General features: G+C 53.5%; 1 protein-coding gene and 1 long non-coding RNA gene across 3 annotated transcripts in view; one reads left to right on the top strand and one right to left on the bottom strand.

Moving 5' to 3' along the window:
- The window catches only part of Adgrd1 (adhesion G protein-coupled receptor D1), a 108,917-nt gene extending 106,575 nt beyond the window's left edge, over nt 1–2,342 (bottom strand). Inside the window, exons 1-3 of one of the 2 annotated variants that reach the window (XM_047561577.1) lie at nt 2,311–2,342; nt 1,148–1,646; nt 1,031–1,067 (exon numbers count right to left, since the gene is read on the bottom strand). In XM_047561577.1, the coding sequence (XP_047417533.1) occupies nt 1,031–1,067; nt 1,148–1,213 (103 nt within the window). In that variant the 5' untranslated portion in view covers nt 1,214–1,646; nt 2,311–2,342. The remainder of the gene's footprint in view (nt 1–1,030; nt 1,068–1,147; nt 1,647–2,310) is intronic. The other variant, XM_047561578.1, reaches the window with a different exon arrangement.
- Nucleotides 1,718–3,109, top strand: LOC124990974 (uncharacterized). Its single transcript, XR_007109851.1, has 3 exons — nt 1,718–1,802; nt 2,146–2,448; nt 2,809–3,109. It is a non-coding gene; the product is annotated as an uncharacterized LOC124990974 (long non-coding RNA).
- Nucleotides 3,110–12,625: the final 9,516 nt, after the last annotated feature.

Genomic DNA, 12,625 nt, shown 5'->3' with positions numbered 1-12,625 from the left:
TCTAGGGCCACCTCTTCAACTGCCCTCCCTGGCCAGCGGCACCTGCTCAAGGTGCCACCCCACGTCTCCAATCCTGGCCTCAGCAGGAGCAAGGTCTCTGTCCACCAGCCTCCCCGAACACAGTGCTGACCTGTCCACCTGCTCCCAGGCCACTGGCCCTGCTTTCTGGCTCAGCACTTGGCCCATGGAGGGGGCATGGCTTCCACACCTTCTTACAAAGGGCTTCAGAAGCGTGGCGAGGAGAGAGGGCAGACTTTACCCTGACGTGGGTGAAGGGAGGTGGTGACAAGGACCAGGATGTCCCAGCAGCATCACAGCCGGGGGGAGACAATCGAGTGGACCCCACATCTCAGGGCTTCCTGTGAGGGGCCCTGGAGGACCTGGCTGTGGATCTGGGCAGCCACCCTGGAAGGAGGCAGGACTGCTCGCCATGGGGCGGCCAGAACCCCACGCTGCCTGGCCTGAGTCAGCGTTTCCCGGCAAAGGGTCACTCGCAGGTCCTTGGCGTCCTAACTGCCACCCAGAGGCACAAGCGCTAGGCCGCAGGGTGCCTGCCCTGCCTGCTGCATCCATGCTTGTACCTCCATCCTCCCTCCCAGGCGCCTTCACCCTCAGTCTCTAGACCGGGGAATCGCAGTGACCAAGACAAGCGGCTCTGATGAGCAGTCCCGTGTCCAAGTCCAAGCATGCCCCGCTAAGGCGCCGTGGGGTCGGGGCTCCAGGCTTGCTATTCTGAGAGCCTCATGTCGGCCGACGCCTGAAGTGAGCTGAGACAGAAAGCTCAACACGGACACCTTGGTCACAAGGGCTCACCCTGCCCAGCAGGACACAGTGAGACAGAGCTGCTTCCCAGCCACAGCCGGGACACTGACGCAGACCAGGGCTGCAGGCTGCACAGTAGGGGCGTCCAGGGCAAAGGAGTACAAGAAGGGCCATCACGGGTGGCCTCAGAGTGAAGCCTGTCACCGTGGGCAGCACCCAGGCGGGTCAGGAGGGAAGGCCCCTCCAGAGCAGGGGATGGGTCTCTTACCTGGATGGTCCTGGGACCTGGCGTGGGCTCGGCGCACCTGCACAGGGAAGACCACATCGTGAGGCTCAGGGAGCCTGGTACAGAACTCCAGCCGTCCCAGCCGGGCCTGGACGTTACCTGAGCACTGCAGCAAGTGAGAAGCACCCAGAGGGGCCCGCACCAGAGGGGCCACGACTGCCTCATGGCTCCCAGAGGCTGCAGGGGATCCGAGTGGAACTCCTGAGGGTCAGAGAGCGTGTCCTCTACCTCCAGTTCCTTGGGAAAGGGACATCTTATCAGGTCAGAACCTCAGGCCAGAAAGTCTGTTCCCTCTAAGTCTGTGAAGCACGGGTTCTGGAAGCATGCAGGGTTTCTTTCCTGTCTCAGAACTGGAGATCTTCAGTGATCCATAAGCACATAGCGACAGAGCCACGTGGAATGCAGGAGGAGCCTGGTCCAGGTGGCCGTCCCAGAGCTCCACTCTTCTCTGTCCAGTTGGGGCTGTGCGTTCCTCTCCTGCCCCAGAGTGGTGGAGTGAGGAGGCTTTCCAAGCCGCGCTCGCTGCAGCTCTGGCTGCTCGCAGGCTGTCCCGCCCGCTGCCTCCTTCTGGTCTGGCTCCACACCTCCGCCAGCCACTCTTGGGTGGAGAAGGAGTGAGGTCAGCTCTCCTCCAACTGTTCTCCTCTTTCTCTATTTATATCCTGCCCTGCTGTGTCCTTCCTGGGTCCTAACACCAGCCTGTTAGGAGCCCCGGGAGCAGCTTCAGGACCTCAGGACCAGACATGGACAGGGTGTGAGTCTGGGGCGTATGCACACATAGGGGATGTAGGTGTGAGTGTGTCCGTGTGTACACGTGCATTCAGCAAAGAGTAATGAGCACAAGATGCACCTGGAGCCCTGCCCACTGCCGGGCCCCGCGGAGCCCTGGTGGGGGGGTTGCCACGTGGTAGGAGGAGAGCCACCCGCACCTATGGTTGAGCAGCAGGCACCGTCCTGCAAGTCCCCACAGCACCCAGGACAGAGTTCTCAATGGGAGAGCTGAGTCCAACCCCAGCTGTGCCTCAGTTTGCCCGAGTCATGGGTTTACCCAGCCCCCTCCGTATCACACTGCTGCCATTGCCACTGTGCCCGCCCAGTGCTGTGACTCAGCTCGCTGCAGTGACCCAGCTGAGCTCCTGAGCAAGCCTCTGAGCCTCTCTCCCTCGAGTTCCTCATCTGCACAGTGGAGGTGACATGCGTGCTCCACGGGGGAAGCAGGGCTGGGAAGGGACCCGCGTGCACTCCGCGTCCAGGAAACGCACCGTGATCACCGCGGGAAAGCAGAAGACAGCGGCCAGCGACAATCCCAGCCGTCCCAACTCCAGCTTACTTCCTAAAGAGGACAAGAACTTCACCTCCAGGCTCCACGGGGGAGGAGGCCAGGGGTGTCAAGACCTAAGGTGATTTTAACTTGTGTTGGCACCAGGCTCCCGACCTCCTGCCTCCTGGAGCAGGTTCCAGGTAACTGTGACCAGGCGCCCCTCCTCTTAGCACCAGAAAGACCCTATGCTGCAGTGGCGACCTGCCTGGTGCAAGCGGGTTGCTCAGGACACTCTAGCAGTCCCTGGGCCCTGCAGCTGCCTGCCTGGATCTCTCCAGAACTCCAGGGTGCTGAATGCATACTAAGTGAGGCTTCTATTAATCAAAGTCGTCCTCAGAGAGCGGGAAGACCCCAGGTCCTTGCAACACTGAAAACAAGACATGAAGCGAATACAGGGGACCTGCTCTGGGTGGCTTGACGGGACTTCCTTTGTTCTCAGGTTCTGCAGTGGTGGGATGGAGCACGGGCCTTCGCATGCTGGGCAAGTGTCTACTGCTGGACCACACCAGCCCTTCCGTTTATGGGGTCTCGCGAAGCTGTGATGCTCCTGCCTCAGCCTCCCGAGTAGCTGGGCACACGGGTGTGGCCTCACGCGTGGCCTCACACCCGGCCTGTGCACCTGCTCCTGACCCCACACCAGGCTGCAGGCCTAGGCCCACTTCTGCACCTGCCTGTCGCCACTCTCCTACTCAGGTCAAGACACAGAGCCCAATTCCCTTCAAAGCAGTGTTTCCTAAATCGTGCTGATTTTAAAAGCTGATTACTTTTTCACTGACATAAAAATTGCGTATATTTGTAGGATGCAGTTTTTACCATGAACAACTCTTTGCTCACTTGCTGGGGACTGTGAGGGGGTGTCAGTGGTGTTTTGATCTGTGAACATCGTAGAAAGGTTTGATTGAGCTGATTAGCATGTCTACCACCTGTCATTTTTGTGGGGAGAATGTTAGAGTCCATTCTCTTAGTGATTTTGGAGTGTGAGACATCAGGAAGGACCGTGGATCACTGGAGCTTGCTCCTCCAGCTGGGACTTGGCACCCTTTGGCCCCCTCCTCTGTCCCCTCCCCACCCACACTGCTGTGATATGATCAGCTTCCTGTGTCTCCATGGGGGAATGAGACCCTGCAGCATCTGTCCCTGCATCTGGCTTGCTTCACTTGGCCTGATTTTGGAAATGCCACTGGGTGGCACAAGGACCTGGGAACAAATGACAGAACCCTTGTAGGGCCCTCTCCATTGACCCTTCAGGCCACCCCAGGTGCCCTCCTGACAGGGGCTGTCCTCTCGGGATGCCTTCCCACCATACTTCTTCAGGGCCGTCAATCACTGTCTGACGTGCCCACCTGTTCAACGCTTCCGTCCCCTCTCACCAATCTCCCACCCAGATGGTGTCCACATGAACTGTCCACTCCCTGCAGGGCACGGCTGGGACGGAGTGAGTTTCTAGCCTCTGACCTGCAGACCACACCTGTGCAGTGAGTGTACCTGTGCTTGGCTTCTGGATGTGGCTGAAACCACCCCGTGGGAGCTGGATGGACGCGAGATGCGGGCTTCGCTTCCAGGCAGATGCCACCCGGGGCACAGGGGTGCTGCAGGGAAGCAGCTGGTAATGAGGCACGACCTGGGGCACATTCTGCACGTGGTCAGGGTGTCCTGGTTGCTCAGCGTGAGCTCACACGCCTGCTCCATGTGCAGTAACACAGGCAGAGCAACGTGCCCAGCAGTGTGCAGCACACACAGCTCCTGAAGGGACAGGTGGAGCCAGAAAGGTCAGGGGGGATGGGGGAAATTCCAAGGAGCATCATGAAGTTGTTAGGGAATTCTCCTAACCACCAAGGGAAGAATGTTCCAGAAAGAAGCTGGCAGGGAGCTCATGGACCTGTGTTGTTCTGTAGCCCAGACTCCGTCTCCACTATGGTTTTCCACTTGGGCAGCCCACTCACCAGCCCCTAAAGTTTAATGGGAATATGGGACAGTCCAGCACCTCCACGCCTGGGCACCACAACAGGTCCAGGGATGAACCACGACCTGCTCAGCACCCTTCAGTGCCTCCCGCTAGCCAGCTAAGTTGATAGTCAGTGACCTCCCAGGGCCGACAGAAGGAAGACTCAGCTCCCCGCGCCCACCTGCATGGCTAACCCAGACGGTCTCGAATGAAGTCTGGTGATGCCCGTTTCCACAAAGAGAACTACCTATGGCAGAAAATACAGGGCAGAGAGTTCAGCACGTCAGCCCTGGGAGAGGGCTTAGTGCCAGCTAAGCCCCTGGACCCTGCAACACCAAAAGCCAGATTTCTCTGATAAGCACCAGTAAATTCACATTTTGGCTTAGGCAAGTTTGAACTTGGTTCTGTCCCTTGCAACTCAAAGTACAGGTCAATAAAGTACGTTTGAGAAAGTCCAGTGAAGAGCAGGATGAGGGGGACACGGCAGGAGCCACGACCCTGCCACACAGGGCCTGCGGCGGGAGCACTGCTCTCCCCGTAAGCCTCCTCCACCTCGCCTCTCGCCCCCACTATGGTCAGGCCAGTTGGCACCACACCAGCTGTGCTCCTGAAGGACAATGAGCTCTCATGGGCTCTCTGCCTCAGGGGGCCTGCTCTGGCTCCTGGGCAGCACCTAGAAACGTGGGGATCCACACCACGGAGGGTAGGGTCCATGGGCACCCACGCCCACAGACCGCATCACTGACGACCCTGTTGGCACCTTGGTACACTGCCTCACGTGGACGGTGCCCGCTCTCTGGTCTTCCTCCTCTGCCCCTCACTCTATCTCAGAGTCGCACTCCACGGTTCCAGACACATTGGGTTTTGCCTCAGGCTCTGCATTGGGAGAACCAGGAGTAACACACTGGTGCCTGTAAGTCCCTCAGATCTTGAAGGCAATCCTGGACTGATTCTGGAGAACCAGCAAATGTTGTGAATCACATGCACATTTTGTGCATACCTGAATCTTTTCAGGAGAGGGTCCATAGCTCTTGTCTGATTTTTAAAGAGATGGGAAAGATAAAACCCCAAGAAACTGTCAACAAGGAGAGTCCCAAGCACGGCTGTGCAGATCTTGCTGTCTGCCTGCCCAGCATCTCTTCCCTCCTTTCTATGCAGAATTCCGAGGGCATTCAGGTGCCAGTAGGCTCCGTTGGACATGGTCACTTCCCTTTCAATAAGCAATGGCCACACAGCCTGTGGATGAGGAAAGGTAAGCCAAAGCCTCTGAGAGAACATGTTCGAAGGCAAGCCCCTTTGATTTCTGCTCTCCTGGAAGCCTTCTGATCCGGGTCTTTTTTCCTGGCTACAACACAGAAATGGAAAGTCAGATGGGCAGCCATCCTGCAGACACAAGAATGAAAACACAGTTTTTCTCCTGGGATGTGAAAAGAGCACAAGAGAAATTCAGCTCTTCTTGAACCCACAAAGTTGGGGGTTAGGCAATACCTAGGCTGAAGTCATGGAAAGCCAGCCAGGCCAGAAGAGACGGGCCTAAGCACTGGCTCACAGGTGGCAGAGTGCCGAGGAGCAGGCAGGAAGAACCCAGCAAAGTCTTGCAGTGAACTTCGGAAGCCAGAGTGGGCTTGCACAGGAAATGCGGCCCGCCGCTGCGCACCAGGGCTTGCCTCCTCCTAGCCTCCTCTCAAGGCCCTGGGCAGGAGCTCAACAGACAGATGGAGGAAGGGCCCAGAGAAAATCCACCCAAGACACAGGATCACAGGCCACCTGAGACCTCCCACTGTCCCCCTTCTGTTTGTGGGAGCCAGCAACTGGTACTGGGAAAGACGAGAGCAGGAGATGGCCATTGCACAAAGAGGCTGCAGCACAGACGTGCACAGGACACCAAGAGAAGCGATACATGTGTGCACACACACACAGACTCACAAGTGCACGTACATTCCTTGCCTAGCAGAAAGAGGTGTGCCCCTTTTCTGGCACAAATACTGCCCACCATCTTACACATGTCATCAGCATTCATCTCAAAATTATGACATGCAAAAAATCAAGAAAAAACAGCCCCCATCATGAAACAAAGCAATCAGAACTCTAAGACAGAAAATGTCAAATAACTCTACTTAAGGGCTGACGTGGTGGCCCACGGCCTATAATCCCAGCAACTCGGGAAACTAAGGCGGGAGGATTGCAAATTCATTGCCCAGCCTCAGCAGTTTAGCAAGACTCTGTCTCAAAATCAAAAGGACTGGAGATAGAGTCCCTGGATTCAATCCATGTACTGCAAAAAATTATGATTAATATGTTAAATACTGCACCGGAAAATGTAACGCCACTCATGAACAAATGGCAAATGACTACAGAGGTGGAAATCTTATGAGTCATCAAATAGAAATGCTATCCTAAAAAAAAGACAGATAACAGATAAGCTCTCCCTTCCTGAGCTCATCAGTAGACTGAGCACAGGCAAGGAAAGAATCATCAACCTTATGACAGATCAGTAAAAATGATCAGAACTGAAACACAAAGTGAAAAAGAATAGTTTTTTAAAATGGAGCACACAAAGCAAATAATCTAACCTGTGAGTAATTGAAATTTCAGAAGTATAAGTGAGAAAATGAGACAAAAGTGTTTGAAGACATACAGTCTAAGAATAAAAAAAAAAAAAAAATTAACACGTGAAATACATTCAACCAGACTCAAGAAGTTCTGATAATCTCAAGCAAGGTAAATACGAAGTGCGCGCGCACGCGCACACAAACACACACAGACACACACAACCTCAACACGTTCATCAGACTGCTAGAAACCAAGTATAAAGGAGGAATTACTTGGTAACAGGAAGGACGGCCTGGTGAAGAGCGGAGTGTTTCCCAGGGAGGGGTGGAATTCTACACCCAGCAAAGACAGCTTCAAGAACGAAGGTGCCGTCTGGGAACGGTGGTGGCAGGGAGCAGTTGCTAATGGATCCAGGATTTCTCTCTGAGGTGATAGAAATGTTCTGAAAGTAGATAGTCGTGGACGATTGTATAACCTTACAAATATACTAAAACCTCCTGAATTTTACGCTTAAAAAAGTGAATTTCATTTTATGTGAATTATGTCTCAATGAAAAAGAAAAAAAGAAATAAATGATTCTTCAAACAGAAACTGAGATACTTCATTACCAGCAGGCCAGAACTAGAAGAGCTGTAGAATGTTATCTTTAGGCAGAACAACATTAACACGACAAAATCTTGAATCTACATGAAGTAATAAGGGATGTCCAGAAGTCATTAAGTTGAGGCAACCAAGAAATACCGTTATCTTGTTTTTAATTGTTATAAAAAGAAAATTGTCTAAAGAAAGGCGAGTGGAATGTACTGTGGGTTGGTAGCATATGTAAAAGCAAAACGTAGGATAAAATATAACAGGAAGTGGGAGGATCATGCCACACACAGAGTGGCACCATGTTTCTGCAAAGCGGCCCGTGATGAGCTCAAGAGACACATCCTGTATTCACCAAGAAGTCTTGGGACAACCACGGAAACAGTCATAAAGGTATAAATAAGAAGTCAGTAACATCGAATCAGGAATTCTGAACTAATCCAAAAACACATGATAAAAAGGTGGAGGAAGGGAAAACGAAGGACAGATGGAACAAATAAGAGAAGAGCTGGCAAAAGGCGGAGTGTTGTTCCGACCACATCAGTCATCGCAGGAGTGCACAGAAAAGCCAGAGTCCCGGATGGGGTGAACCAGAAAAAGCACCCTGTGGTGCTTTGTCAATAAATAGATATGCAGCTAGGTTGGCAGTAAACGTGGTATGGGACGTAACCTGCAAACACTGACGAGGAAAAAGCCAGAGTGGCCACCGACAGAAAAAGTGGACGTTAGGACCAGGGTCATCACTCAAGGACAAAGGAACAGATTCACCAACCATCCCAAACAGACATGCGGCTAGCCAGAGAACTACAGAACCCTCCAGCTGGAAGACGAGATGCAGAGGTGGGGCTGGGTTTGGAGGTGCCTCTCTGAGTCTGCCCATTTCACAGCCGACTCGGGATACAGAAGAACTGACCAACACCAGCGACCTGGCAGGGACCACCCAGAGCACGCCAGCAGCACATATGACGCCCACACCAGAGACCACACTGCCGTGAACGGCCCTCAACAGCCACAACACACTGGACTCACGTGCAGAGTGTCCTCCAACCAGGACTCAGGCTGGAAATCAAAAGGGAAGGAAGAGGTCAGCCCTGGGGTGACGGAATGCTGACATTGGACCCTGGTGACGGTTACACGCTGCCAACGCTCTGGGGCACGGCGTTGTTACCCTGTGGGATGTGGCCCTGCTGGAACACAGTTGCTGAATGAGTATCAAGGCTAGCAGGTCAGCACGAACAGTGAGCTTTATTCTGATTCGCTGGCAATTAAAACATTAAAATGCCATTCACAACCACATCCCAAACTGAGCTACCTTTCCTTTCGGGAATCACCTTAGAGTGTTGGCCTTGTGTGTCCTGGGAAAGGGGCAGTTACATCACCCGATATGACTCTCTGAACTCACAGAACTGAACACTAAGAAGGGCGACTTCTGCACAGGAATGGCACCTGGACAAACCTGTGGGACACCCCACCAACTAAGAATGGCAGAGCCAAGGTGGGTGTGGGGTGCTTGGTGGCTGCTGAACCACCAAGCCTGCAGCATAGTCTCTGTTACACACACTTGAAAATAATCTCTAACCAACGTGGAGTCTGGCCGCTGACGGGCCTCGCTGTGGTTCTGCACCCCCAAAGCACCTCAGTTCAGAGCGGCTTCCCAACCTGGCTGCTGCACTCAGCCACCTCCATGGTCACAAGGCCCCTCCCTCAAGCCTCCTTTGGTTTCCCCTACCTGTGGCTGATAGATAAGCAACTCAAGATGCTCGAAGACAAGGTCCCAACAGACTGGTGCCGACATATCATCATCCCTCACCACCAGCACTGGGTCGCGTGAGTAGTGACACCTGCCATTTGGAAGCGGAATCACAGTCACCTCGCGCCTTGTCCAGAGTCCTGCTGAGCCACTGCAGCAGAGCAGCGATTAATGAGCACTGTACGCCCGTCTCAGAGAGTGGCAGTCATGCTCCGGGAAAACCTTCCAGGAGGAATTGCCCGGCAAGGGATTTCCTGGGGCGAGTCTGCAACAGGGAGGGTCCTAATGCTGCATTTCATGAAGCCGCTACAAATGGAATTAAACCAGAAATCCAAGAAAGATGTCTTGTTTGAAAATCAAGTGAATCCCACCGTGACTTGCAACGTATTAGCTACCATAACTTACACCATGACGACAGAAGAAGTCTTTGAGGCACTCTCCCACGCAGACCCTCCAGTAGAAGGCAGTCTTGGCCTCCTGAGTGACTGGGATCCTGCAGTGTGGACTCCACGGAAACCCCTTCTTCTCCTTGCAGTCTGGAGGTAGAACCCACAGCCTCATGCGTGCCAGGCAAGTGCTCTACCACTGAACTACTGTACCCCAGCCTCTCTGATGGGATTTTAGGAGTTTCTTTTTTTCTTTCTTCCTTTTTATTTTTTGGTACTGGGAAAAACTCAGAAATGCTCTAACACTGAGCTACATCCCCAGTCTATTTATTTTTTTATTTTGAGACAGGGTCTCGCTAACTTGCCTAGGCTGACCTCAAATTTGCAATCCTCCGGCCTCAGCCTCCCAAATCACTGGGATTATAGGTGTGTGCCAGCGCATTCAGTTAAGAATGAATTTCTACACGGAAACACTTCCAAACACAAGTAACCAGGGTGGCTCTCTGGGCTACCCCTAGGAGGTTCCACCTCCCTTCCACCACAGGGAAGGGCACCACCTGGCCTTGCTTGGGAGTGTTGCTCTGGGCCCTTGAAAGTGAATTGCAGCCTCCTCCCTCAGTCTATCCTGCGTCCACACCAACATCACCTTCACCTGGAGGCTGCTCCAGCCTCCTAACCCACTTCCTGCTCTTGTTGGCCAGAATCACCTTCAAAATCCAAGTCAGATCACACCTCGCGCTCCAGAGTCGCATGGTTACATGCTCTCCCTGGCCTCTCCTTCCACCCCAGGACTGCCCTGGCCCCCTCTGCCTGGATCCCCTTCTTCAGTCCTGTGTGCCCGTCAGCTTGGTTGCACCTCCACAGAGATTTCCCTGACTCAGCAGCAGACACCAGAGGCCAGTGCTGAAGTTGCTGGTGAGGGCTCAGGGCAGCTGCAGTGGACGCCACAATGGCCACCTGGACATGCCTGACAAAGGCTAGAAGAGGCCCTGGGGCTCCAGGACGAGTCCTGCTTCTGCTCTCACTTGCGGCACACCACGGACCACCTCCACATCACTGAAGCCTCTGCTCTCTGCGCCTGCGAAGCAGGAGAGAAAAACACAAAGACCAAAGGGAACTTCGGGGTGTGATGCAGATGCCTGGAGCTTTAAAATGAGTGCAGTGACCGAGGAGATACTGACAGAGACAGGCAGTCTGAACAGAGAACAATGACTCAGAAGAGTCCCGGGCCGAGGGGAGCAGCCTGACACTGCCGTCCACACCCCAGAAGGGAGGAATGTGCGGTACAGCGTTTTGAAGACATTATGGCTGCGATCTTCAGTGATTAGCATTTGACTGATGGGTGGGCCGTGACTCCCAGTGGAACCAATCTCTCTCTCTCTCTCTCTGTCTCTGTTTGTCTCTGCCTGCCTCACTCTTTCTGTTTCTCTGTCCTGCTGTCTTACTGTCTCTGACTCTTCTCTGGCTCTGGCTCGCTGTCCCCCCGCCCCCATTTCCCTTGATCTCTATCTTTTTCCTTCTCCCTGCACTGGGACCTCCATTCTTCTTCTTCCTTGAACATCAATCAGAGCTGCTGGGTCATGGGCTCCAGACTTAGGCTGGGTTTCACCACATGCCCTCCTGGTCCTCCAGTTTGCAGATGGCATGTGGTGGGACTCTCGGTCTCCATGATCATATAAGTCGATTCCCAGGTCTTCCTCTGGAGGTAGAGGACAGGCTGATGAACATAGATGGATCTCCTGTTGGCTGTGTTTCTGTGAGTCCTCCTGAATAACACAGTGACAGAACTAGGAGACATGAAACTAGCAAGGGATTTAGAAGAGATGAACAGCCTGATGAGCCATCTGGATCTAATCGACATGTACGGAACACTCCACCCAACAGCATCAGAACACACGTTCTTCTCAAGTGCACGTGAACAAGTCACCAAGATAAACCCTGTCCTAAGCCATAAAGTAAATTTTAATCAATATAAAAGAAGCAAAACCATATAAAACATGCCCTCTGGACATTAGGAAATTGAGCCATAAATCAGTAACGGAAAAGTAACAGCAAGTCTTCAATCACTTGGGCAGTTAAAAGGCACGCTCCCACTGAATCTGGAGGTAGAAAAGTACTAGCAAGAGAAATTTGAAAATATCTTTAAATGAGTGAAAATTAAAGCATAACATATCAAAATTTGTGGGATGTAGCTAAAGTAGAGCTTAGAGGGAAATTTATAGCATCGAAGGTCTGTTAGAAAAATCACATTGAGTCAGTAGCTTCAGGAACAATAAACTAGAAAAAACAGAGCAAAATAAACCTAAAGCAAGCAGAAAGGAAGAAAATCGCTTTATTAAGCAGTTGTATTTCAGGGCAGGGAAATTGTGGTGGAGCTTAAGATGTCCCAACGGCGTCCCTGCCTGGGGGTCCCCAGTGACAGGCACTGAGACAGGAGGGTTACCAGCTGCCCCGGGGACGGCCCCGCGACTCCCCAGCCGTCATCCTGCTCCTCTCCCGACAGGCCTGTTCCAGCTGTGGCCCATCACTCACCCCGCCTCCGGCTCTGTGTTCCGGGGCTCCCCTGGCGTCCTGGCCTCCCCCTGTGAGCCCCACGGGATGCACCACCAGCTGAGCGCTCAGCACCCAGATGCTGCCCGACGTGTCTTACCTGCTCTGCATCACGTGACGTTGCTGACCACTCCATGTGCTGGCCACTGGTGGTTTCCACAGTCAGATCCCACATTATGGCTCCACCATCTGTCCTAAGCTGGGGCACGGGAGCCCACCTGCACAGCTAAATTGCCTTGCGTTCAGTTTGTTATTAGGGGCAGGAAACACCGCTTCTCGGTCACATCTGGGGGTGCCAGCCTCTGCTCCTGTGGTCAGCCTCCCCTGCTCACAGCCTGAGGTGCTAAAGGGGAGCCTGGCTCCCCTCGGACGCCTCCTGAGCACCCTCCCCAGGGTACACCCTGCTTGTTTATTTCCAGTGTGGTGTTCCTTAGTGTCCCTGGAATGCACCCCTCTTGCCAACAGAGCTGGGACAGACTGGGGC

The sequence above is a fragment of the Sciurus carolinensis genome, chromosome 8 (genome assembly GCF_902686445.1).
Source record: "Sciurus carolinensis chromosome 8, mSciCar1.2, whole genome shotgun sequence".
NCBI classification, from domain to species: domain Eukaryota; kingdom Metazoa; phylum Chordata; class Mammalia; order Rodentia; family Sciuridae; genus Sciurus; species Sciurus carolinensis.
Note: the sequence above shows the minus strand (reverse complement) of the source record. Positions and strands in the feature narration are given on the sequence as shown.